The sequence below is a fragment of the Cyanistes caeruleus genome, chromosome 21 (genome assembly GCF_971803275.1).
Source record: "Cyanistes caeruleus chromosome 21, bCyaCae1.hap1.1, whole genome shotgun sequence".
In the NCBI taxonomy this organism is placed as follows: domain Eukaryota; kingdom Metazoa; phylum Chordata; class Aves; order Passeriformes; family Paridae; genus Cyanistes; species Cyanistes caeruleus.
In genome coordinates this window covers 6,775,245-6,797,986 of record NC_141721.1, presented here as the reverse complement: position 1 = coordinate 6,797,986, position 22,742 = coordinate 6,775,245, and the positions used below count along the sequence as shown (strand labels likewise).

General features: G+C 54.2%; 4 protein-coding genes across 4 annotated transcripts in view; 1 reads left to right on the top strand and 3 right to left on the bottom strand.

Annotated features, from left to right (window-relative positions):
* Positions 1 to 284: 284 nt before the first annotated feature.
* Positions 285 to 3,569, bottom strand: GEMIN4 (gem nuclear organelle associated protein 4). Its single transcript, XM_023939543.2, has one exon. The coding sequence runs from the start codon at positions 3,525 to 3,527 to the stop codon at positions 333 to 335; it is 3,195 nt and encodes a 1,064-aa protein (XP_023795311.2). The 5' UTR covers positions 3,528 to 3,569; the 3' UTR covers positions 285 to 332.
* A 274-nt stretch (positions 3,570 to 3,843) lies between these two features.
* Positions 3,844 to 8,388, bottom strand: GLOD4 (glyoxalase domain containing 4). The gene is made up of 9 exons (XM_086859719.1): positions 8,225 to 8,388; positions 7,521 to 7,570; positions 6,817 to 6,937; positions 6,243 to 6,387; positions 5,918 to 6,054; positions 5,542 to 5,628; positions 5,291 to 5,404; positions 5,123 to 5,209; positions 3,844 to 4,814 (listed from the first exon to the last, which is right to left on the bottom strand). The coding sequence occupies exons 1-9, from the start codon at positions 8,312 to 8,314 to the stop codon at positions 4,749 to 4,751; spliced, it is 897 nt and encodes a 298-aa protein (XP_086715845.1). The 5' UTR covers positions 8,315 to 8,388; the 3' UTR covers positions 3,844 to 4,748.
* MRM3 (mitochondrial rRNA methyltransferase 3) lies at positions 8,349 to 10,736 on the top strand. Its single transcript, XM_023939541.2, has 4 exons — positions 8,349 to 8,620; positions 9,227 to 9,471; positions 9,744 to 9,911; positions 10,076 to 10,736. The coding sequence occupies exons 1-4, from the start codon at positions 8,364 to 8,366 to the stop codon at positions 10,639 to 10,641; spliced, it is 1,236 nt and encodes a 411-aa protein (XP_023795309.2). The 5' UTR covers positions 8,349 to 8,363; the 3' UTR covers positions 10,642 to 10,736.
* An 890-nt stretch (positions 10,737 to 11,626) lies between these two features.
* NXN (nucleoredoxin) overlaps positions 11,627 to 22,742 on the bottom strand; it is a 46,732-nt gene continuing 35,616 nt past the window's right edge. The window contains exons 5-8 of the mRNA XM_086859718.1: positions 22,625 to 22,731; positions 17,513 to 17,692; positions 14,891 to 15,015; positions 11,627 to 12,808 (exon numbers count right to left, since the gene is read on the bottom strand). Coding sequence (XP_086715844.1) covers positions 12,626 to 12,808; positions 14,891 to 15,015; positions 17,513 to 17,692; positions 22,625 to 22,731 — 595 coding nt within the window. The 3' untranslated portion in view covers positions 11,627 to 12,625. The remainder of the gene's footprint in view (positions 12,809 to 14,890; positions 15,016 to 17,512; positions 17,693 to 22,624; positions 22,732 to 22,742) is intronic.

The window sequence follows — 22,742 nt, the reverse complement described above, 5'->3', positions numbered from 1 at the left end:
GCTTTCCAGCCTCTGGCAGCACGTGGCAAAACCAGCAATTCTCCTGGGACTAGGAGAGGGCTGGTGGCAAAGCAGCCAGAGGGAAGCGATTTCCTCGATGCTGGAGGCTGCTGTGTAAATGCAGAGAGCCAGCAGCAGGCAAGGCTGCAGCCACAGAACTGGCAGCTTGCACAGGAACAGCTGTGCCCAGTTATTCCAGCGGAAAACCAAAGCAGCTCCTCCCACCCATCTTTATATGGCTACTTCCATTGCTCAGTGGATGGAAACAGCAGGGAGGCAGTAGATTCAAAAGTGAAAAATAAGGTTTTATTACAGATATTACAACATCCAGATCAGTGCTCTGAGCACGTTCCCAGCTTGCTGAGCTTCTGCAGGAGGGTGCTGCGCAACTCCTCGTGGCCCAAGTTGTCGGTGATGGAGTGCAGGAAGTGTCCCTCGTTGGCTCTGTGCAGCGCGGCGCAGGGGGAGGCGTCGGCCTTGCTGGACACCTCGTACTGCGACAGCACCTCCAGGGCCAGCACCAGCAGCGGCTCCCCGCAGCCCCCGGCTGGCAGCATGGCAGCCACGTGCAGCAGGTGGCAGAACAGCTGGATGCAGACGAAGGACAGCTCCTGCGTGCAGGGCTGCGGCGCGGCTCCCGCCGTGGCCCTGATGGAGGCCAGCAGGTCGGTCAGGCTGGCGCAGTAGAGCTGCACCACGTGCAGCCAGGCCTCTGGTGGCAGCCAGGTGGAACAGCTGCAGCTGCAGAGCAGCTGGAAGGCCCGAAGGAAGAGCACAGAGAGCTGGAGGTGGCAGGCAAAGGGACGGAGGTTGAGCAGGGGCATGTGCTGCACGTACTCCAGCGTGTAGGGCACGTGCAGCACCTGCCTCTGCAGCAGCTGCTCCACCACAGGCGCCAGCCTCTTCCACTCGCCGTGGCTGCACCAAGGCAGCACCTGGATGAGGGCCACCAGGAAGCCTTTACTGAAGAGGTTCACCTCTTCGGGGTCGTCCACGTTGACGCTGAGCAGGGCCAGCATGGTGTCCCTGAGCGCTGGGGACACGCAGCAGCACTCCATCCATGCCAGCAGCCCGCTGCCCGGCCCGTAGGCTGGCCACGACTGCGACGTCCACTCATCCTCAGGGAGCCTGCAGATCTCAAACAGCGTCGCTGGGACCTCGTTCTTGAAGTGGTCCCCATAAAGCTTCTTCAGACGGAGCCCCACGGTCCAGTCCAGTGATGCCACCTTCCTGTGGAGCCAGGCCAGCGACTGCACCCACAGCTCCGAGGAGGGGACGGTCTCTGGCCCCACCAGCTCGCACAGCTGGCACAGGATGTTCAGAATCAGGTCTTTGGTCTCCAGGGAAGGGAAGAGCTGCTCCCCAGGCTGATGCCAGTACTTGGTGTAACCATCCAGAAGTCTGCAGAGGCTGAGGAGAAGTGGGAACGGGTGGCAGGATTTGATCCAGTGCTCCTCTGAACAGGATGGTATTCCCAAAACCTTACTGAGGATCTGCAGGCTCAGCTCAATCTGAGGAGAGTCTGACTTCAAATAGGGAAGGACAAAGGCTTTGGTCACTTCTACAGGTGACACAAGTGGGGTGGCTGAGCCTGGCTGCATGAGAAAGGCCAGGAACTGAAGGAATTGCTCCTCTTCCCTCACCGTGGAAAGCTTCCCCCACACTGCCTCCTCCAGACACCTCAGCACCAGGCTGCATGGCCTGCCTGGATCCCTGTGGCTCTCCAGGAAGCTCAGTGCTGGGAAGGAGCAGAGGATTTGGGCGAGGAAGTGGTGTGCTCCGAGGTTGACCACAGCAAGATGACAAACCTGCTTTATCGTGGCCTCAGGGGACAGCAGTGTCAGCCTGGCCACGGAAGCCACAGCCCTGGTCAGGCCTTCATCAGACACACTCTTTGTGATCTGGTTTAAAGTCACATTCAGGTCCTCCTGGAACCCCTCCCTGACAACCTGGATGTTCTGGGACAGGCCTGGGCCACCCCAGGACACCAGGACACCTGAGATCACTTTGTTTTTGTCACTTAACAAAAGCTCAGTATAACACTCCACGATGGCTTTGGTCACCTGCATCTGCAGCTCTTGGCTCTCCTTATCATGGTGGGACGTGGCAAAGTTCACCAGCGTCTCCAGCAGTTTCAAAACTAGCTCAGGGCTCTGGAACAGAGCTTTGTTTTCCACCAGGCACTCGACCCAGGCCTTTGAAAAAGCCCAGGTCTTTTCCGATGCAAAAACAGAGCACACGTCCACGTGTCGGTCCAGCCTCTGTGCAATGATTGCCATGGCAACTGAAGACACAAGGCTCGTGTCCAAATCCTTCAGGACAGCACTGGTGTCCCTGAAAATGTCCCTGGTGAGCTGTGTCAGCTCTAACACCAGCCGTGTCTCGCCCTCCCCCAGGTCTCCGGTCTCCAGGAGGAAATCCAGGCTCTTCCCAAGGGTGCTCAGAGTGTCCAGGAGCCGGTAGCTCTCGAAGCAGAGCTCCTCAGATCCCCTCAGAGCGTCCTGCAGCTCCTCTCCCCAGGCCTGCAACAAGCTGCAGAGCAAGTCCAAGCCACCCAAGAGTTCCTCACGAGAGGGTTTGGTCACGGACAGGAGGCTCACGCCTCTCTCTGCCTCCCTGACCTTCTCTGCCAGCCCGCAGGGGTGGTACTGGCTGTCAGTGTCGCTGCTCCAGAGGCTGACCATGGCACTGAGCTTGGCCAGGTGCTCAGTGACGGGCAGGGGGCCGTGCCCTGCCCCCAGCCCAGCCGACAGGCACAGCAGCTCAGCCAGGTTGGCCAGGGCGTAGCACCTCAGGCGGGGCTGCACGACACTGCCCTGGATCTGCTTCAGCCCCTTCAGCAGCAGCACCGGGACCCCGCTGGCAGCTGGGGGGGTGCCAGGGTCACCCTTGAACCTCTTTGGGGGCTGCAGTCCATCCTCGGGGGAGGCCTCCCCGCCGTGCTGATGGATGAGAGCGCCGAACGCAGCCACCGTCGCATCCTCCCGTCCCTCCCTGTGCTTCATCACCTCCCACCACACGTCCAAGAAGAACCTGACGTCCGCCGGGGATGTCTCGCTGGAGATGTACTCCAGCAAGCTCTCCAGCTGTGCCCGGCACACGGGCGCAGGCAGCGCCAGCAGCAGCTGCACGAAGAGCCGGGGCGCGCCCAGAGCCTTCACCAGCTCGAAGAGCGCGGTGTGGTTGACATCGGGGATCATCGCACCCACCGAGAAGAACCCGTCATCCTTCCAGCCCCACTCCAGCGCCGCGGCGGGCGGCGCCGGCAGCAGGATTTTCGCCCACACGATGGCCACGGCCTCCTTCTTCCAGAGACCGAGCGGCGAGGGGCAGCGCTCGGCGATCTCGCGCAGCGCGTCCGTGATGGGCACCCCGGCCCGGGGCCAGTCGGCTTTGCGCAGCTCCCGCAGCGGCCGCGGCTGCAGCAGGCGGGCGGCCAGCAGGAATCCGCCGTGCAGGATCGCCGTCTCCTCGCCCACGGCCCACGGCCCCGCGGGACAGCCCGGGCCCAGCTCCGCCGGCTCCATGGCGGCGCCGCGCTCTGACGTCACGCCAGACACGCGCTCTGACGTCACGCAGGCGACGCGAACGTCACGTAGCCAGCCCTGCCCGCAGCGCCCCCTGGCGGCGCGGAGGTCGGCTGAATTAATTACTCAATCAATTAATTAATTGCCGTGCTCCGATATCAGCATGTTAAATTTGACGAACAGGATTCAAACCCGTCATTAAAGCTGAATTTTAAAAGCTCGAACCAAAGCCCAGCGAGGAAATTTTCCTGTTTCAGCTCAGAAGTGCCAACACTGCCCGATCTCCATAAAACTCATTTCAGTTCTGTGAGGAAAATGTGATTTAAAGTGTTTTATTTAAGGTTTTCATCAAGAAAACGGCAAGTCAGACAGCATACCTGACAGAAACAATGCCAGGAATGTCCCCCTGTATTCCCAGCTTTTATTCCACCAGCAAAAGCAGAGTGACTTCATTTCAACAGGATAAACCCTTCAACTGTTATCCCCAAAGTTCCTCACCAAAAGCTAAATGCAAAACTGATTTCAAGCTGCACCCTGGCACCTCAGCAGACAGTGCAGCTACAAACCCCAAAGCACAGCCTCAGCTCCCTCCTGGAGTGGAAATCTCCCTGAGAAGGGGTGGAAACCACCCCATCAACACCGGGATCCTAGTGAGAAACACACCAGGGGCTTCTCCAGTGAACATTGCACCTTGAGAGTTGGGGAAACACCTTGGAATGAAAACAAGGACTGGAGTATTCACTCACATGCTTTGCCAAGATCATTTCTTTGTTCCCAATAAAGGGATGAACCCCCTGCTCCAACTCCCCACACCCCACTGGAGAGGGGGAGTAGCCACAGCTGCCTGAAAATCTTCTCTCTAGCCTGCAAATAAAGGATAGCTAAAGCAAACTAATCAGAAAATTAATTAACCAGAAAATAACCTTTCTTTCAAGTGTAACAACAAGACAGAAATGTGAGGTTTTCTTGACTGATGATTCCTGTTTTTGAAGCCAAGGGCTCAGCTGCTTCTTTGCTGCACAGCCCCATTTTTTGGGAGGAGATGTTATTTACTGGAAGGGAGAGAGCAGCAGGCCAGAGACATCAGCTAAAACCAACTCAAAAAAATCACCAAGGGACACTCCAGCACCCTCTGATTGGGAAGGCAGCACTTTAACCAGGATTGGAATTTTCTTGGGAGAACTCCAAGGCACAGAGGAGCAGCCCAATCCGTTCCTCCAGCTAAGCTGAAACCTTCTTCATGTTGTGCTCAGCAAACCACTTGTCACTGTTGTCTGCAGCCATGGCCTGTACAGAGACAAGTGTGGACGTGGTCAGAACAGGAGGAAATCTCTCTGGAGGGATAAATTATTTTTCTAGTCACTAGTAAGGAGAGCTGACTCTGAAAACCAATGATCTTTGCCACAGCAAATAACGTGACCATGCCCCAGGAGCGAGCTGGAAAACACCCAGGGCACTAAGTGAGCTTTAAAAACTGATTTATTTTCCTTCCCAAGCTTGGGTCATTTGCTTCTAGGAAAAAACTCAACATGGAAAGGAAATTGGATTTTACAGGTATCTCTAATCAGGAAGAAAATTAATGTGCAGGCACTTACATCATCCAACAGCTTGTCACCATTAGGGTCCACCTGGGACAGCTCTCTGAACGCTTCATCTCCCACAAAACAGATTTCATGGCCATCCTAAAAGGAAGCAGCTCAGTTATAACCAATGGCAAGGAGAAATTTAACCCAAACTTCATCACTGTTTCCAGTTTTACTCACAGGATCAGCCAGAATAACCACTTGCACCGTGGCTTTCCCAGGCGTGTCCAAGCTGACCAGGGGCGTCAAAATTTTCTGATTCTCTTTTTTCATCAGGGCTTCAATGTTTGGCAGCTGAGAACAGAAAACAAACTAAAATCATCCTGCTGCCAGAAAGATAAACTATCTACTCAGGATTGTTTTGTTAACATTAAAAATTGCCTTCCCCAGCTGTGGGGTAAGGAAAGGGGTGAGGGAAGTGGGGCTGTTACCTCTTCCTTGGCACAGGAGAAGGCGATGCGTCCAAACGCTGTGCCATGATCCACTGCTCCTCCAACAGCCTTCAGCTCCAGCTTGCACTGGAACAGGGAAAAACCCAGCCTGGCTTGCAGGGATACTGTTCTCCAGGCTGCAGCTTTTTCTCCAGGATGTGAGTGATTCCAAAATCCCCCATCCATGTGTTTCCCAGCAAGCCAGAATCATCAGAGCAAACCACAGCTTTGACTTTTTTAAAAACATAGCTGAGCGTATACAGCTTCAATTAAAACACTCACAACTAAGTTCCTTTAATTAAGAACATTTTTTTCCTTTTAAGATTCTGTTCTCAGGAAACCAGAGGTTTTCATGGTGAGCTTTCCAAGGACTGACCTGGTTATCAGCGTAGCCCAGCAAAGCCCTTTGTTTCTCCTCATCCTTCTCATATATTTTCATCCCAAGCAAACCAGACCAGTAGCTCACAGACTTCTGCAGGTCTGAGACACCCAGGGTAACCTTCCACACGGGATCTTGAGGATTGCAATAATTTCAAATTAGCTACAAACCTATCATAGGTTTAAACACACGATTTTGCATTCCTGAGAAGTAACAGAGAAATGATAAAGTGTTCTGTTTTATAAAATGCCATCAAAGTAAACACACTCTGATACCCCACTGGTAAATCTCTGCTGAACACCAGAAAGGGTAAAGATTTCACCTTGCTTGAGCTGTTCCTTGTCTTCCAGGTAGAACTTGTATCCTCCTGGGGCTTCAGCTTCAAAGACACCAGAGGTGATTTCTTTGAGGGGCCAGCCCATCTTCCTGGCATTGCTCACAGCCTGGCTGGACACCAGAGTGATGCCCTGGAGAGGACACAACAAAATCCATGGGGTGGATTCAGAGAAAGGAAACAGGAGCTCTCCACCTGCTGCCAGCCACTAAATCACACCAAAAACAAAAATTAATAATAAATATAAGAGTGTTTTCCTGCATCAAGTCCTCCCATGCAAGTTCAGCATTCCATGTTGGGTCTGGCAGCAAATACCAGCTGTCCTGCACACAGAGCAGAGGCAGAGCTCCAGAAATGTTTCCTGGACCACATATGAGCACTAATCTGCTCTGGCTTCTGCTCTTCCAACTCAGAGACAACCACAAAAGCAACACTGAAGTGCTTAAGAGACAAAACAGCACAAAAAAAGCAGCTGGTATAACCCATGTGACAAACCAGCTTCTAAGTATTGAAGTAAATCAGATTATGATGAGAAAGTTTGGCTGCTTGGAGTGGAGCTCACCAGGAAGTCGTTGCCCAGGCGATACTCTCCAATGCCATAATTGTAAGTCAGCTCTGCCACAAAGTGATTGTCCTCTGGTCCATAGCCCACCATGGTCTTGCTCCATTTTCCATCATAAGGGCTGGAATATCCATATTAGCCATATTTTAATGTCATTAATATTAAAAGTAACCACAAAGAACTGCAAGCATTTGTGTTTCAAGAAGGAATTGCATTCCTAGAGTGAAATCATGGCAGCTTTGACCCCAGGCTGTTGTTTGTGGCCATATGATAAAAGCAATTCTACCTCATTAACAGCTCCTGCTTTAAGAGCACAGGCTGCTCATTAGCTGCAATTACATAATCACTTCCTTATTGCTAAGTAGGAAAGGGCACCAAACTGTAAGATTCCTTCCATTTCAGAAAGAAATGCATTCCTATTTCTTCTTTCACCCTTTTTTCCTTACAAAAGCCTTAGAGGCAACCAGGAGGGATTTTTAGCTCAAGAACCTTGATGGTGCCATGCCTATATAAACAATCAGTGGAGCTGGATGTAGTTCCTGGTAAGAAATAATGCAACACAGTTAAGTATTAATCTATAGGTGTGGTATTTATGTTCAATATAACAGAACAGCGGGCTGCAGCTTCCAAGGGAAGCAATTTAATCAAAGACAACCCAGCCCTTCCTTTGCAGCTGGTGCTGGGTGGGCAGGCAGGGCACTCACCCATTGCAGCTGGCCTTGCAGCCCTCCTCGAACTCCTCGTGCCGCAGCACCTGGGGAAGCACACAATGCTTGGGGTTGGCAGGGACCGCAGGATCACCTCATTCCCACCCGGAAAGCCTTCCCCAGGCCGGGTGAAACGGGTGGGAATGGGATCAGCGTGGGCAGGCTGTGGGCTCCAGCCCCATCCCTATCCCAACACCAACCCTATCCCAACTCATCCTCATCCTCATCCCAACACCACCCCTATCCCAACCCATCCTCATCCCCATCCTCATCCCAACACCACCCCTATCCCAACACATCCTCATCCCCATCCTACCATCACCCCTATCCCCATCGCCATCCCTATCCCAACACCACCCCTATCCCAACACATCCTCATCCCAACCCCATCCCCATCCCTATCCCAACACATCCTCAATCCCCATCCTACCATCACCCCTATCCCCATCGCCATCCCTATCCCAACACCACCCCTATCCCATCCCATCCTCGTCCATATCCCAACACCACCCCTAACCCCACCCCTATCCCTATCCCAACCCCTATCCCTATTCCCCACCCCATCCCCACCCCTATCCCTATCCCAACCCATCCCCATCCCCTGGGCCGCGCTCCGGGGTGGGCACGGAGGCCGCAGAACCGCCGGCTCTCAGCAGTCCCGGAGCGGCCGCAGCCGCCGCCCCGCGGTCCCCGCCGCTCACCCTCATGCCCAGCAGCTCCCGGTAAAACCGCGCCGTGCGGGCCCGATCGCCCACTTTGAAGACGAAATGCAGCGCCCTGCGGGCGGCCATGGCGGCGGCACCGTGACGTCACGCGGCGCAGCGGTGACGTCACGGGGCGATGGCGGCGCTGGGCCGCGCGGGGCGGGCGCTGCTGAGGCCGCGGGGGGACCCGGCCGGGCGGCGCGGGGTGCGGGCCCTGCGGCGGAGCCCGGTGCGGGTGCTGCAGCCGCAGAGCCCCCGGGAGAGCCCGCAGAGCCCCCGGGAGAGCCCGCGGAGCCCCGCGGAGCGCCCGCAGCCGCCGGCCGCCGTGGAGCGCAGCGCGGCCGCGCCGGGACTGTGGTACGAGAAGGCGGCGCCCGGGGACCGCAGGCTGGGGTGAGCGCGGGGAGCGGGGCCCGGCCGTGCTGCCCCTCAGAACCCTCCTGAACGGGAGGGGAGTTCCGCCCGTGGGAGGAAGGGGGGAGGCTGACACGCTTTGCAGGCTGAAGGTACCGGGAGGGGTTCATAGAACCGGGGGATGGTTGTGTTGGAAGGGAGCTTAAAGCTCATCCCGTTCCACCCCTTACCATGGGCACGGAAACCTTCTGCCAGACTTGGCTGCTCCAAGCATCATCCAGCCTGGCCTTGGACACTTCCAGGGATCCAGGGGCAGCTACAGCTACCCTATGCCTCACCATCCTCACAGGAAAGAATTCCTTCCCAATATCCCATCTAATCCTGCCCTCTGGCAGTTTAAAGCCATTCCTCATTGTATTGGCACTCCAAGCCCTTAAGTCCTTCACCAGCTCTCTTTCAGGTACTGAAAGGTGCTCTAAGGTCACCCCAGAGCCAAGTTGCCCAGCCTTTTCTCCTAAGACAGGTGCTCGATCCTTCAGATCATCTTTGTCACTACCCAGAGGAGCTCTCAGGGGCTGCTGAAGGTCAGACTGAAGGTGGTGTGAGCATCACAGCATCACAATTATCTGAATAATTTCTCCACAGAAAAGTGGTGACTATCGCCAAGTCGAAGAAGTTTCGGGATAATAACGGGAAGGTTCTGCTGGAGGGGCACAGGCTGATCAAGGATGCACTGGAGGCAGGAGCTGTGCCACAGACACTCTTCTTCAGCACTGTGGGGCACCTGAAGCTGCTGCCTGAGGCAGAGATAAAACGAGCCAGCTTGGTTAAGGTGAAATTTGAAGACATTAAGACCTGGTCTGACCTCGTAACTCCTCAGGGGCTTCTAGGTAAGTTGTCTCTGAAACAGTTGCAACACTGCCCGAAGGGAAACTTTTCATATTTAGGATAATGACTCTTAATACTCTTTCCTTAGACATAGCACTGCTGGAAAATAAGTTTTCCTTGCCAAGTGACAAACTCTGTTCAAACTTACCTTTAGGTGGTGCTTTTCCTAACACTTTCTCCAGCACGTCTTTAGAGAGATTTGGGCCAACTCTCTCAGACCAGGCCTCTCCTTGGGGTGGGTCAGTCATAAATCTGTCACTCTTCATTTCCTCAGGCATCTTTTCCAAGCCTGACCCTGCCAAGATGTCCTACCCTGCAGCTCAGCTCGCCAGCTCCCTGCCACTGCTCCTCATCTGCGACAACATCCGAGATCCAGGAAACCTGGGGACTATTCTGAGATCTGCAGCAGGAGCAGGCTGTGAGAAAGTGCTGCTCACCAAAGGTAAGAGGGAAGTTTGAGTAGTCTGGGGGTAAGGCAGGGAATGAGGTGCTTGAAGATGTTCCCCAGAGTTTGTAAGGAGTGGCTGGCATGGTTCGGCATGGCTGCTGAATCCCCCCTCGGTGGGAATCCCTGCGCTGTCACTGTTTCTCCCCATTCCTTCCCAGGCTGTGTGGATCCATGGGAGCCAAAAGTGCTCCGTGCAGGCATGGGGGCTCATTTCCGTGTGCCCATCATCACCAACCTGGACTGGGAATCTGTTCCCACCAACCTCCCAGCCGGCATCCAGGTCTGTGTGGCCGACAACAACCCCAGCGCTCCGGCCGGCACCACGTCCATGCCAAGAGGGGCTGACAGGGCTGGCTCAGCTCCCACCAGCCCAAAAGCTCCTGTGAAATCCAGCCCTCAGGACCTCATGCTCCAACCTCCTGAGCATGAGGATGAGGAGGGAGCAGCAGGAATCCCAGAGCTGGCTGCACAGCATTACTACGAGGACTGGGCACGAGCTCCAGTGGCCGTGGTGATCGGAGGGGAGACCCACGGCCTGAGTCCGGCCGCACTTCGGCTTGCAGCCAGCACGGGGGGGAAGAGACTGGTCATTCCCGTGGTGCCAGGTGTGGACAGCTTGAACTCTGCCATTGCTGCTGGCATCATGCTGTTTGAGGGCAAGAGGCAGCTGCTGTGGAGGCACAAGCAGGAGGATGACAGGCACAAGTTTCCTGTGCCAGGCTGAACTGCTGTGGTTTGGGGGATGAAGGAGCACCTCTTGCCTTTGGTTCCCATGAGAGTTAATAAAAGAGCAGCTCGGGCTGTTTGGTTTGTAGTAAATGAATATTTAAGGCTGGAGAACGCTGGGATGAGTGTGTGACTCCTGATGGATGTGGTGGCCACACGGTGATGCTAGAGAGAAGGGAAGGGTTATCACAGTGAGAAGGGAAAGGCCGGGTAGCAGCCCTGGCCTCACCTCAGCTGGTTCCCTCCTGCTCCAGCCCTTTCATCCAGCAGATCTGTGGAGACCTCAGATCCCTCATCTGTGCTGGCCCAGCACAGCGTGTGGCCTTCCCAGTCTGGCTGTGGTTTTGGGTCAGCAAGGCCAGATTGCTGTCACCTGAACGGGTCCTGCCTGTGTTTACCCAAACCCTGTGCTCCAACAATCACTACAGCCCCACCGTGGGCCAGGCTGGTTGGGGTTGGCTGTGATGTGGAGTGTCCCTGCTCCAGCAATCCTGACCACACCGCTGCTGGGGGGTGCTGGGCTGCTCCTGGAACTGTCCCCAGTCAGTTCATCCCTGCTGAACACAGGAACCCCTGAAACGTGCAAAACACAGGCTGGGTTTATACAGGCTGAGCTGGCGGCCGTTCCCAGCTCCTGGCAGGGTGGGAAGCTGCAGCAGGATAAAAGAGGAGGCCATAATCCTGCCATAGCTGACTAATGAGCTGAAAGAGAAAAGCAGTGGCTTGCACAACACGGGCTATTCAGGCTGGGACATCAGGCTGGGAACGCCCCAGTGGCTGCCAAAGGGCTCCCTCCCTCCTGGGGAGCTCTGAGCCACCTCAGCAGAGCAGGCACAGCCAGGGGCTGTGTGAGCCTAAGGGGGGGGAACACACAATCCCAGGAACCACCTATCCATGGGGTCAGGCTGGGGGCTCCTCTCCCCCCACACAGGCTCCCTCTCCCTGCCAGCAGGACGCAGCAATCGGCACCTCCTGGGACAAGGTCATTGTAACAGTTTTATTACAAAGTTCCAATCACCATGTACAGTTTTTACAATGTCACTTTTCAAGGGCTCGGCTGTGCTGCTTGGATTAAGGGAGGGGTTTTTTTCTTAAGGTTTGGGGTTGGTTTTTTTTTTTGGTTATTTTTTTTAAAGAACAGCACCATTAACGTTGAGTTTGGGACACACCTACGAAAAAACAGCTCAATCAACTAACACAGAAGGGAGAGGACAATTCATACCAGAGAGAGAGGGGCGAGAGGGGACAGGGAGAGCACAAGAGACAAGAGGTGAGGGCAGCCCGGTGGTGATCCTCCTCCTGGCTCAGAGTGGGAGGGACAGAGGGAATACCTACCCTTGGCAGGGGGATGGATCCTGACACGCACAGCCTGCGCTGCCTAAGGCTGTAGGTGCTTGGAGTGGGGGGTGGGAAACCCACAAGGGAAGGTCTCACCCCCAGGAGGAAGAGCTTGGCTGTGCCGTGGTCTTTCAGAGGTTGTCAGCAGTTAAGACTTTGTCTTGGCCTTGTCAGGGCACTTGTGTGGGAGAGAAAGGACTGGCCAGGGGCGACGGGGACCATTTCCTTATTGCTTCCTGGAACTCATTTAGTCAGCAGGGGTGGTGAGAAAGGAAAGAAGTGGGAGAAGAAAGAAAAGAGCCCCAAGAACCCCACCCACTGCATGATGCATACGTTGGGAAGAACACCATGCAGAAAGATTTGCCTGCTAGCTAGTGCCATGTATAAAATAACAATATGGTAACAGTTCTGGCCTGGTTATTAGAGAATATATCACCATGAAGCACAAGCGAAGTCTCCAAACGCCAACAACTCCCTGCTGAAAGTGCATCTCAAGGAGTTTGCTTAGGAGAAGGATTCACTGCGTAAAACAAGGCACCACAAGAAGGTTGGATACTGGGTCGGGCGTGAGGACACGCTGGAGAATCCACAAGCGGCGGAAGAGAGACCTAGTTTTAAATAACGTCTGTTGGCGGAGGGGCCCCTTAGATGGGCTCGGGTTTTAGCTTGTCTGCTAGAAAGTCGCTGACAAAGGCTTCCACGATTTCGGGCGTGATCTCCTCCACATCCATCACGTACTTGGCCCGAGCCGACATGTCCAGGATGGTGAGCAGGGGTGCAGCCTCGGGCAGGTTGGTGTAATCCCGCAGGGAGTCGGTCATGTCATCCTGGAGGCCAAAAGGAGGACAGAGGAGTCATCAGCAGAGCCAGGAGACCAGGAGCAGTTCACTGCTGCCACAGTCCAGCCCCCAGTGTATCCCAAGGGGCTGGGCCTTGCACCAGCACTGCAGTACCGTGAGCATTAGCAGGCAACATCCATCTCCGTGCCTGCTCTGCTGATGGTTTGTGTCAGAACCAAACAGGGTTGGTTTATCCCAGGCTCATGCACTCCAACTGAGAGGCACTGCTTCCAGAACAACCTGTTGGAGAACCCGGCCACCCCGGAACCTCTGGGACATCCTCAAGGAACTGGGGACAAGTGCTGAATGTGGGGACTGCCAGCCCTCTGCCAGCATAGCCACGGCCTTGCTGCTCACCAAGGGTGGATACCAAAGGGACCTAAGCGCTCGCCCAGAACAAAGCAAAGAACAGGAATGGGATGGAAGACTCGTGCTTTGAGCCAACAATGAGACCCCACCAGCAGGTCCCAGTGTCTGGGCACACACAGGAGCAGCAGGCTGCTTGCAGGGGGAGAGGGCTGCCCTCCCCTCACCCAGGCACGCCTCAGCTCTGGGCAAAGGCAATGATTTATCCCTCCCAAGGCTGTGGGATGCAAAAAGCCAGCACTGGTGCAATTCATCACCAAGCCCACAGCGCGCCGCACCCGGAGTGGGGCGTTCCTTCGCGCCCCTTCCAAGGGGCAGGAATGGAATCCATCCACCTGGTTGGCAGCCGGGGCTCTGCAGCGTGTGGCAGCAACGCTGGGGAGCTGCGGTCGCGCCTCCCCTTCCTTTGCAGGGGTTTCTGGCGCAGCTGGACCACGTGGCTGGAAGGGCGAGCAAGGCTGGGCTCATCGCCTCGGCCGCCCCCACCCAGGTGTCGGGACGCCTCGTCCTTTATTTACAAAGGCACCAAGGAATATTTTTAATCAATGCAAAATCGGTCCAGACGGTGCAGGGAGAGCGATGGGAGGTGCCTGCTCCGGCCATGGCCAGGCTGCTTTGTGCGTGGGGGCCAGCGGAGCCCCGGGGCCAGCGCTCCCGGCTATTGAGGTGACGGATGAATGGGATGTGCTGGACGCTCCCCATTCTTCGGGCCGGCCGCCGCAGGGCCGTCGGGAGCTGCATGAATAGCAGCAATGTTTCAGCTACAGCCGGCGAGCGGGAGGAAAATGCTTCGCAGGCTCTGGGGGAGGGGGGAAGGTCCCAGACCCTCCCAAAATAGCCCTTTCCAACAAGGGACTTATTCAAGGGTGCGGGGCTGAGCTGGGATGCTCAGAGACCCGTTCCGGTGCTGGGAGTGGGAGCGGCTGCACGGAGGGGGCCAGCGGGGCTGTGGGAGGTGGCAGTGTGGGCCTGTCTGGCTGGGGGGGCCTGGGTGTGGCAGTGGGGACCCTTTTGTCGCAGGGCGGCTCCGGAGGGCTCCGCGCATGGAACACTGCGGCTGTGACGTGGGCGTGCAGGGACGGAGCAGGCGCAGCGGCTCCCACCTGCCCAGGCCCTGAGCAGTGATGTGGGAGGGAACGGCAGGCCTGGGGGTGCTGGGAGCTTTTTTGACTTCGTTTGCCAGCCTGCAGCAGGGCAAAGTGTCTCTGTGGGGGAAAGGGAGGCCAAAAGTCCTCCGGTTTTCCCGTTTCCCATTCTCTCCAGGTCTTTGACTCCGAGTACTGCAGCCTGCACATGCCTCAAATACCATCCCAGCCAAGAAAAACATGGTCAGCTCAGGGAAACAGCTGAAATTTCACTGGCTGGGCCAGGCTGAAACTCAAACCCTGATCATCTTCTCCTGTCCAGCCACTTTCCTGCCTGCACACACAGCCTCAGGGTTGAGCAGGCAGCAGCCCCAGCAGGGCTCTGCCTGTCTCTCTCCCACCTTCAGGCTTTTCCACCTCTGAGCAAACCCTTTGCTAGGAGTAATATCCAGCAAGGACAGCACAGACTGAGCCAGGCCTCAAGCCTGGTTTTGCTCCGTGCTGTCTGACAGCTGCAGTAGCTTGGTGCCTCAGTTTACCCCCTGAACAACAACGGTACTCAACTCCACTCAGTCCCCATACCCAGCAGGACACAGCCCTGTGCTCCCCTCTCACTTACCTCACCCGCCACGAAGAAGAGCAACGGTGCTTCCTCCTCTTTGGCTTTGTACTTGGCTATGATTTTTTCAGCTATGGGCTGAATCAGTTGTTTCGCTGCCTCTGACTCCCCATCATCCTCTGAATCTGCAGGGCAGGGGGTTGTGGAGACAAAACAAAAAGAGGCAAGGCAAAAAAAAAGGAGATTAGGATCAAAGGATGCAAACGGGCCAGGTGCTGGCAGCTCTGTCCCTCGGCACCACGGCGCAGGAAGCCGGAGCCCGGATGTGCCGCACAGGCTTCAAAGTCACACAGCTCTGGAGCAGCCAGGGAGCAGCTGAAATGCACTACAGGGAAACACTGAACAGAAAAGCAACTCCTGCTCCCCAAATACTCCATTGATTGCTCCCTGGTGCTGTTGGTGATGTGCAGGGACAAACAGGGACAAAAACCAGCTGCTTTGTGATTTGAGCATGTTTTGAAGACTAAAGAAAGGTGCTGATCTGAGCCTGCTGCCACCCACCATCCCTCTGCCTTGGGATGGCTGAGCCACAGCTTTGCTGCTCCAGTCTCAGGGCTGTGAAGGCAGCTTTGATTTGACAGAGGTCGAGCAGAAAGAGATGGCAGCATAATCAAATGCCAGCCAGTACTGAAGTTCAAATAGTGGCTGGAAAGAGGAGAGTCTGCGTCCTTGGGAGCCATGGAGATTAAAAGATTCCAATTTGGGGACAACTTCTAGGCATTAAAGGAAGAAGGCAGAAGAGAGCCCCTTGTCTCCCATCATGGTCCCTGATGTAACCACCACAACAGGTCCAACCCACAGCTGGGAAAAGCCATGCTCATGCCAGGAAAACTCTCTGCCCTTGCTTCACACATCCCTGTCCTCCTCTCAGGCTTCTCCAAGCAAAGTAGGAGATTCCAGAGACGCTGCACGCTGGATTTCAGGCTCTGTCCTGTGTGCATGGCAGTGATAAACACACTGAGTTGCGAGGTGTCTGCGGGGATTGATTTTCCTACAACACCGGCTGCTGGCGGTGCTCCAGGCAGCCCTGCACACTCTGGCTAACCCAGCCCTAACCCCTCTGGGGGAGGAGGTAGATCAGTCAGGATTTATTCTGCACCAGCACTTGCTAATCCTGCCTTCTCCTGGGGTGCTGCTGCCTGTGCAGTTCAGGCACTGGTCTGCTGGGGGGTCTCCCAGCAGGACAAAGCTGGCCAGGAGCTCCCATTCCCAGTGCCTGCCTTGCTGCAGCACCAGCTGCATCTCTGCCCTAGCATATCACTGGTGGATTTCATCAAGACCATCCACCCCCAAAAACACCAAGCAAGAGTCCCAGCTGCTCTCCTGATGAACTATTTGCAGCAAGGTGATAGAAAAACTTTGCTCAGAGCAAGATAAAAATAATTCTTTCCAGAGTTCTGCAGGGCCAGCCCCAACCCATCAAGCCTGGCGTGGCCAGCCAGTTCTTCCTGCGTGAGGAGAGGATTTTTGGCTCTGTGCTCACATCCCCTGCTGGGCTGCACTGAATAAATAACCAGGGGTCAAAAGGAAATCTGAAAGGGAAGAAGGAAAGGAGCGAGGGCTGTGTTATCAGCGCTGCAGAGGAGCATGTGCTGCTCACAAAGGGTACATGAGGAAGCGAGACACGAGCCCTGCCCTGGGCCCAGCACAACGCCAGCAAGGAAAGGGGGGCTTCTTCAGCACAACCCCCAAACTGCACACAGGGGACCAGCTGCACTCCCTCAAGATCCCAGGACCCCTCAATTCCCTCCCTGGGATGCTGTGTGCACCCCAGGGCTCAGCCTGCAGCACAGCTCATCCCAGCCATGCCCTTTCCTGAGTCATTGTGTCCATTGCTGGCAGGGAAGCAATGAGGAATGAGCCATCCATGCTTTGGGTGAGCTCTAGGCCTGTTTCTAACCGCAGGGAAGCATCATGTGTATTAGCAGTGAAAGGACAGGAACTCTGGGGGAAAACTTGCCCTGTCCTGCAGCCAGGGGAATGGTGGGAATCAAGGACCAGCAGAGCATGAAAGGCTGCTCTGATTGTCACAGCCCTGTTCAGCCCAGGGACTCAAGCCCTGAGCTGTGGTTTCAAGCACAGATCTATAATCCCTCTCACAGACACTTCCTCTGACTCTTCTGTAACATCACATGCGCCTGAAGTCCCTGCTCCAGAAAGGCTTTTCCCATCTCCATCACCAGCAGCTGTGACAGTGTAATTCTCATCCTCCCAACACCTCATCAGCATTCCTTATCCACAGCCACCACCACACCTTTGTTATGACAGCTCTTCTGCACTGCCAATCACTGCTCCACTGCATCCCAGGGTGGTGTGTGGGAGCTGCAGGAGCCCCGTGGGCACAGCACGCTCTGGGAAGCTCCCTGTGAGCTGCTGTGGTACAGGAAAGGCTCCAGCTCTGCCCTAAGGGGCTTCCACAGGGAGCTCACTCCCCCCACTGGCCTTTCTGTGAGCACAAAGCAATGGGAAATGGAAATGGAAGTGATATCCCTTCCCAGGGACTCTGTCATCACCAGAGACAGGTTCCCAGCCCCATGGCCAGCTCCAGCCAAGCTGGCAGGCCGCCCAGCCCCCTTCCCCAGCACAGGCTCTGCTGTCATAGCAGGGATGCTCCATCCATACCTACAAAGAGAACGAGGCAGGGGCCCTCATTCAGCTGCACGGCGTTGGAGTCCGTCAGCTCCAGCACGGGCTTGGGGTGCCAGGGGAACTCGCGGCACTCGATGTCGTTCAGCACCTCCACCCGGCCCTGCCGCGTGATCATGTCTCCCTTGGAGTCCAGGACGATGAGAGTCGGGATGCCTGCAATGGAAAAAAACAGGGAGGGGGATCAGCCAAAGCATGAACTGTCCAGCAACAGGGTGTGGGGAGAAAGGCCTTTTCCTATGGCCTCTGGCTCTGGCAGGAGCCCAGCAATCCTCCTGCCTCTCCGCAGCTCACAGAGTGAGTTGAACTGCAGAGCACTGCAATTCAGGAGCCAGAGCAGGAAGCCTAGAGACAGCTCTGGCATTGTCTGCCTCTCTCTGCCCAGCTGCAGGCAGGGATTGCTGCTGTCTGGTGCCCACGGGTGCAAATCCCACCACACCACCCCAGGGACCCTCCCTCTTGCACCACCATCCCAGTGCTGAGATCTGGCTGCCTCTGGAAGAGGCCGATTCCCAGGAATTCACAAGACCTGCAGACAACAGTGGCCAGGAAGCAGGGTGTGTTCCTTCCCAGAACACCACAGTATTTTTGCCCCCACAACCCTCCAGCATTCTGCACTAATGGCCCAGCCATTTCCACAGCACATCCCTCTGGAGACTAACAAAGCTGTGCTGGAATGTCCAGGTCTGCAGGACACTGGCAGGCTGTGGCTCAGGAGATATCCAGTGATGGTCTGGCCCTTGGGAAAAAGCAGCATTTTGCCCTGAGCTATAAGGCTGGAAAGTTTTGTCATAAAGGTATAAAAGCTTTGTACAGGAGGTGAACAGAGCTGCAGCAGAGACACACCACAAGTCACCAACTCAAATGTGGCTGGCAGCAGGACAGGTTGGACACCAGCTGGTGACCATCCCATCTGATAAAGCACCGGCTTTCCGGACACAAAACAGCCACGGAGGGGTCAGCAGGAGCGGCTCACGTTGGTGACTTCATTTGGAAAACACACCATTCCTCTGTCATCAGGGAGACAAAGAAACGTCCCACAAGGAAGGAAGAGGGGACAGCAGGATCAGGCCCCACGGGACAAATGAAGTGACCAGTGTTAATGCCAAGTGCTGCTGTCATTGCTCATCACCCGGGCTTTGACCGGCTCCCCCATCCAGCATCTCCTTCACCCAGCAACATCCCTGGCAGGCTGAGGCAATTCCAACACTCCTTCCTTTCATCCCAAGGTTCATTTTAAAGCTCATTCCTCAGAAACACTCTGTGGAGCCCTTCCCAGTGTGTTTGCCCCTGCCAGGCTGCTGGCACTGCACTCCTGTGTTTGTCCAACAGTGGGTTACTCACAAACCCTCTGAATTCGAGGCATTTCTCTAGGAAATACACGGCCAAATGTGTGTCCCAGCCTGCCTGCAGCTCCAGGCCAGCGGCCGCATTCCCGTCATTCCAGCCCAGCTCATTCCTGCCTGCGCTGGGGCCGGAGCTAAGCAGCAGTGCAGGAACCCGCCCAATGCCTGAGCTTGCTGATCCTTAGGGTACGCCAGGAAAACCATTTTGTATCACAAAAAGGCTTATTCATTACCTGCTGGTAATTCAACGTAGCCGCAGGGCAGGGATGGGTTAAACAGACTGGAAGGAATTGGGAAATCTCAGCTAGCCCTGCCCTTACAGGCACCAAGTGCTCCTGACACCGGGAGAAGCTCAGCAGCACCAAGGATTGGGATCTCCATCCTTTTACGATTGCCAGCCCCACCCCAAACGCCCGATTTTCCATCCATCATACACCAGGGGCAAACTTCTCAGGTCATCAGCCAGCCTGAGCAACCAGCACTCCCAAGCAGAGGTTTCAAATAAACTTGGCTGATCTGGGAAAATTAAGGGCCCAATTTAGGCACAGATCACTGGGATTCTGCAGCTATCAAGGATTTAATCCACTATTCAAAGCATTCCTTTAGACTTCACCTAATTTGCATATGCAGATGACATCCCCCCCCCAGTACCCAGCCATTAAACCTCCAACTGCAAATGCAAAACTGAATCAGAAAACAGAATATTTTTAAAGATAATTTACATCCCCGTCTTCCCAGGTGCTCTTTGTGACTACTTCCCTAAAAGACACACCCTGTTTTCAGGGGACACAGACCTGCAGGACCAGGGAAACCATCCTTAACGTTATTCACACCTGCTAACCCAAATAAATCCCTCTCCCTACTCGTTCCAGCCACTATTTGTTATTTTAGTGCCTTTTGGGGGATTTGGTAATTGCCTTAAGTCATAACACCAGAATTTACTTATCAAGAAGAATCAGATATCAGACACTGCAATGAATATTGTATAAGCTTGGATGAGAATTAGCATAGACAGCCTTGGTTGGATTTTATGCGCTAGAAAATGGATTTGGCTCCCACAGGGCCAGCATTTTATGAAAACACAGGGGCCAAATGGTTTGTTACCAAACCTGGCAAGGCATTTACATATTTATACATTAAAACCCAGACCCAACATTGAAATCTCATCTGCATGAAGTCTGTTGGGTAAGTAATCACAATCTACATGAAGCAAACCCCACACCAACCACAGCACAGGTGGTGCATTTTACTGCTGTTTTTTCACTTCTTTCATAAGAAAGCTCCAGAAATCTCCTGTAGCAGTGACTTCCATGCTGTGAGGGTGATCTGTGGGTGTCTGGGTTAAAGCATGGGGAAGGGGAGAAACAACAGTTTTCAGAATGCATTGCAAATTGCAGAGACACCACGGAGCCCAGGAGAATACTGGGGAACTCAGGGATCCCATGAGATACACAACAACAACAAGGGGTGACTCCTATCAAAGCATCAAGTTTATCACTGCTCCCCATCCTGCTGGAAGGAGAGCTAAGACCAGGGGACTTCACCCAAGGCAGGACTGGGAGCTGCCTGCACAAAGGGGAATTATTTCTAAGCAGCCACAACACAAGACATGACTCTTTCTCAGAACAGCACTGCACCCAGAAGCAATTTACTAGAGGTGGTATGGTACAGCCTCTGACTGCACATGAGTTATGAATAGAGGCATTCAAGTAAACCCAAATAAAGGCCTATAACTCAACTTGCATTTTATACTGAGTTTTTAAAAGTTGCAGGGGCCAACATGGGACTAAAACAACAAGAGGTTTGACTCTCTTGCTGCTTTCCTCCACTCAGGAACTTAAAGCAGACAGGGAAGACAAACTCTTCTGTTGTTCCAGTACCCAGCTTTCAAAAAACAGAGGGAAACCTGTTGTGCTCACAGCACAAGCACTAGGATGGTAACCTGGACACTCACTGATCACAGGTGCAGCTCCAAAGACAGCTTTCAGAGAGGCAGCATCAGAACCATGAATGTGAGGAAATGTAGATGTGGTTACACAGATCTGATTTTTCATTTAGGTGGAATAACCACACGTGATGATGAGCAGAGCCCATGACATCCAGCTCTGTTTGCAGGAAGCTTTTGTCCCAGCTGGTGGGAAAAGCCTAACTGCAAACAGGCAGGCAGACCCAAAGTCTGCATGGAGCTGAAATTCAGGGATAACATGGGAGCTACTTGGGCAGAGGAGGGGACTGGGCTGCAGGGGAACAGCCAATATTTACATTTTCAGGTCAGCACACAACAAAGAGAGATACCTTTAAGAAGGCAGTGGCTGGAGTTGGAGGGAAAGCTGCTGTAACTGTTTCCCTGACTACAGCATGCCTGGTGCTCAAGTATCCATGTCTGGACACCTTATTTACAGAAAAGTCCCAGAGAAACTGGCTGCAGTCCTGCAGTGCTCTGCTGAAACCAGCACTGGAGAGGGTTGTGAGTGGGCTGGGGAAAAGACAGATGAATTTGGAAAGCTCTCACCTCATGGGAAGGTCATTAAGCAGCAAAACTGATGGCTATTTAAAGCAGGCAAATGGTTATTCTTGGGCTAAGGTCAAGGAACAGAACTGAGTGGCAGCACCTGAGCTCAGGCCAGAAGGGGTGTTTGGAGAGGACTCCAAGGAAGGATTATTTCTCCTATCACTCTTCCCAAGCCCTCAGCCACCTTTGGCAACACTCCTCCTTCCCTGCAGATCACATTAATGTTTTGCCAACCTGCACCCACCTGGACAACATAAAGTTGAATCAGAGGAGGTTTAGGTTGGATATCAGGAAAACTTTTTTCACCCAGAGGGTGGTTGAGCACTGAAAGAAGCTCCCTGGGGAAGTTTTCATAGCACCAAACCTGTCTGAGCTCAAGAAGTGTTGGGAAAAAGCTTTCAGGCACAGGGTTGGATTGTTGGGTGCCCGACACAGGGCCAGGAGTTGGATCTGTGATCCTGATGGGTCCCTTCCAACTCAGCATATTCTCTGACTCTATGACATCACACAGAAACAGATGAGGAAAAGCCACATTGCAGCGAGACCCTTTAACCACAGGGAGAAACTATTTGTACACACACACGATCTCCTCACCACCCAGTCACCTTGCACAGCTCTGTGCTGCGGTTTGTCCCCTGCAGGAACAAGGTGCCAGCCCCCAGGAAAGCTGCTGTGAGCTTTTATCATCTTTGTGACTCTTTGAAGCCACCCAGACACACAGAGTCTCTCCCTGCCCCTATGAGCAGTCAGGGCTGCTGGAATTCTGGCACTGGCACGTACAGTAAAAGCAAAGCCATGGTTTACATCAAACACTCTCTCCTTTGTAATTCATGTCACTAACATAAACCAGATGCCATCTTCCTCAGCCCCTGCACAGAACCATGGCCTGCCTTTGCATTACATAAACCAGCAAGAAAATGAAATTTAAACCTTCAAGAAATAGCAAAAAATAAATAAATCAGTAATTAGACAAAAAACATCCAAGCCAAAAACAGCTTCCAAGTTTCCAGGAAGAATTAGGTTGTTTATGGAAGTCTTGTTTCAACTAACAGCCTGCCTGGCAGGTGGTAGGAATGTGAGTTTGTGGAAAGCAGAAACATGAAGCAGCTCTGCCTGAGGGACTGTGCATTGCTGTTTTTCTTGGTTTAGTTAAACAAGAGGAGACATTACAAATACCCAGCAAAAGGGGGGGTGGGAAGGAGATCTGTGCCTCAGTGTGGCCTTTCCTACCTTGGATGCCGTAGAGTCGGTTCAGGCGTGACCGTCTGGCCTCATCAGCGTATGGCACAGCCACCCAGGGCATCTCACTGAAGTACTGCTTGAAGGAGTCCTCTGACCTGTGCAAGGG

Coding starts and splice junctions, on each gene's coding strand:
- GEMIN4 (XM_023939543.2), bottom strand. CDS start 3,527: ATGGAGCCGGCGGAGCTGGGCCCGGGCTGTCCCGCGGGGCCGTGGGCC.
- GLOD4 (XM_086859719.1), bottom strand. CDS start 8,314: ATGGCCGCCCGCAGGGCGCTGCATTTCGTCTTCAAAGTGGGCGATCGG. Junction 6,938..7,520: donor TGCAAGGCCAGCTGCAATGG/GTGAGTGCCCTG, acceptor TGGATATTCCAG/CCCTTATGATGGAAAATGGA. Junction 5,629..5,917: donor TGGGCTACGCTGATAACCAG/GTCAGTCCTTGG, acceptor TCCCTGTTCCAG/TGCAAGCTGGAGCTGAAGGC.
- MRM3 (XM_023939541.2), top strand. CDS start 8,364: ATGGCGGCGCTGGGCCGCGCGGGGCGGGCGCTGCTGAGGCCGCGGGGG. Junction 8,621..9,226: donor CCCGGGGACCGCAGGCTGGG/GTGAGCGCGGGG, acceptor ATTTCTCCACAG/AAAAGTGGTGACTATCGCCA. Junction 9,912..10,075: donor GAAAGTGCTGCTCACCAAAG/GTAAGAGGGAAG, acceptor ATTCCTTCCCAG/GCTGTGTGGATCCATGGGAG.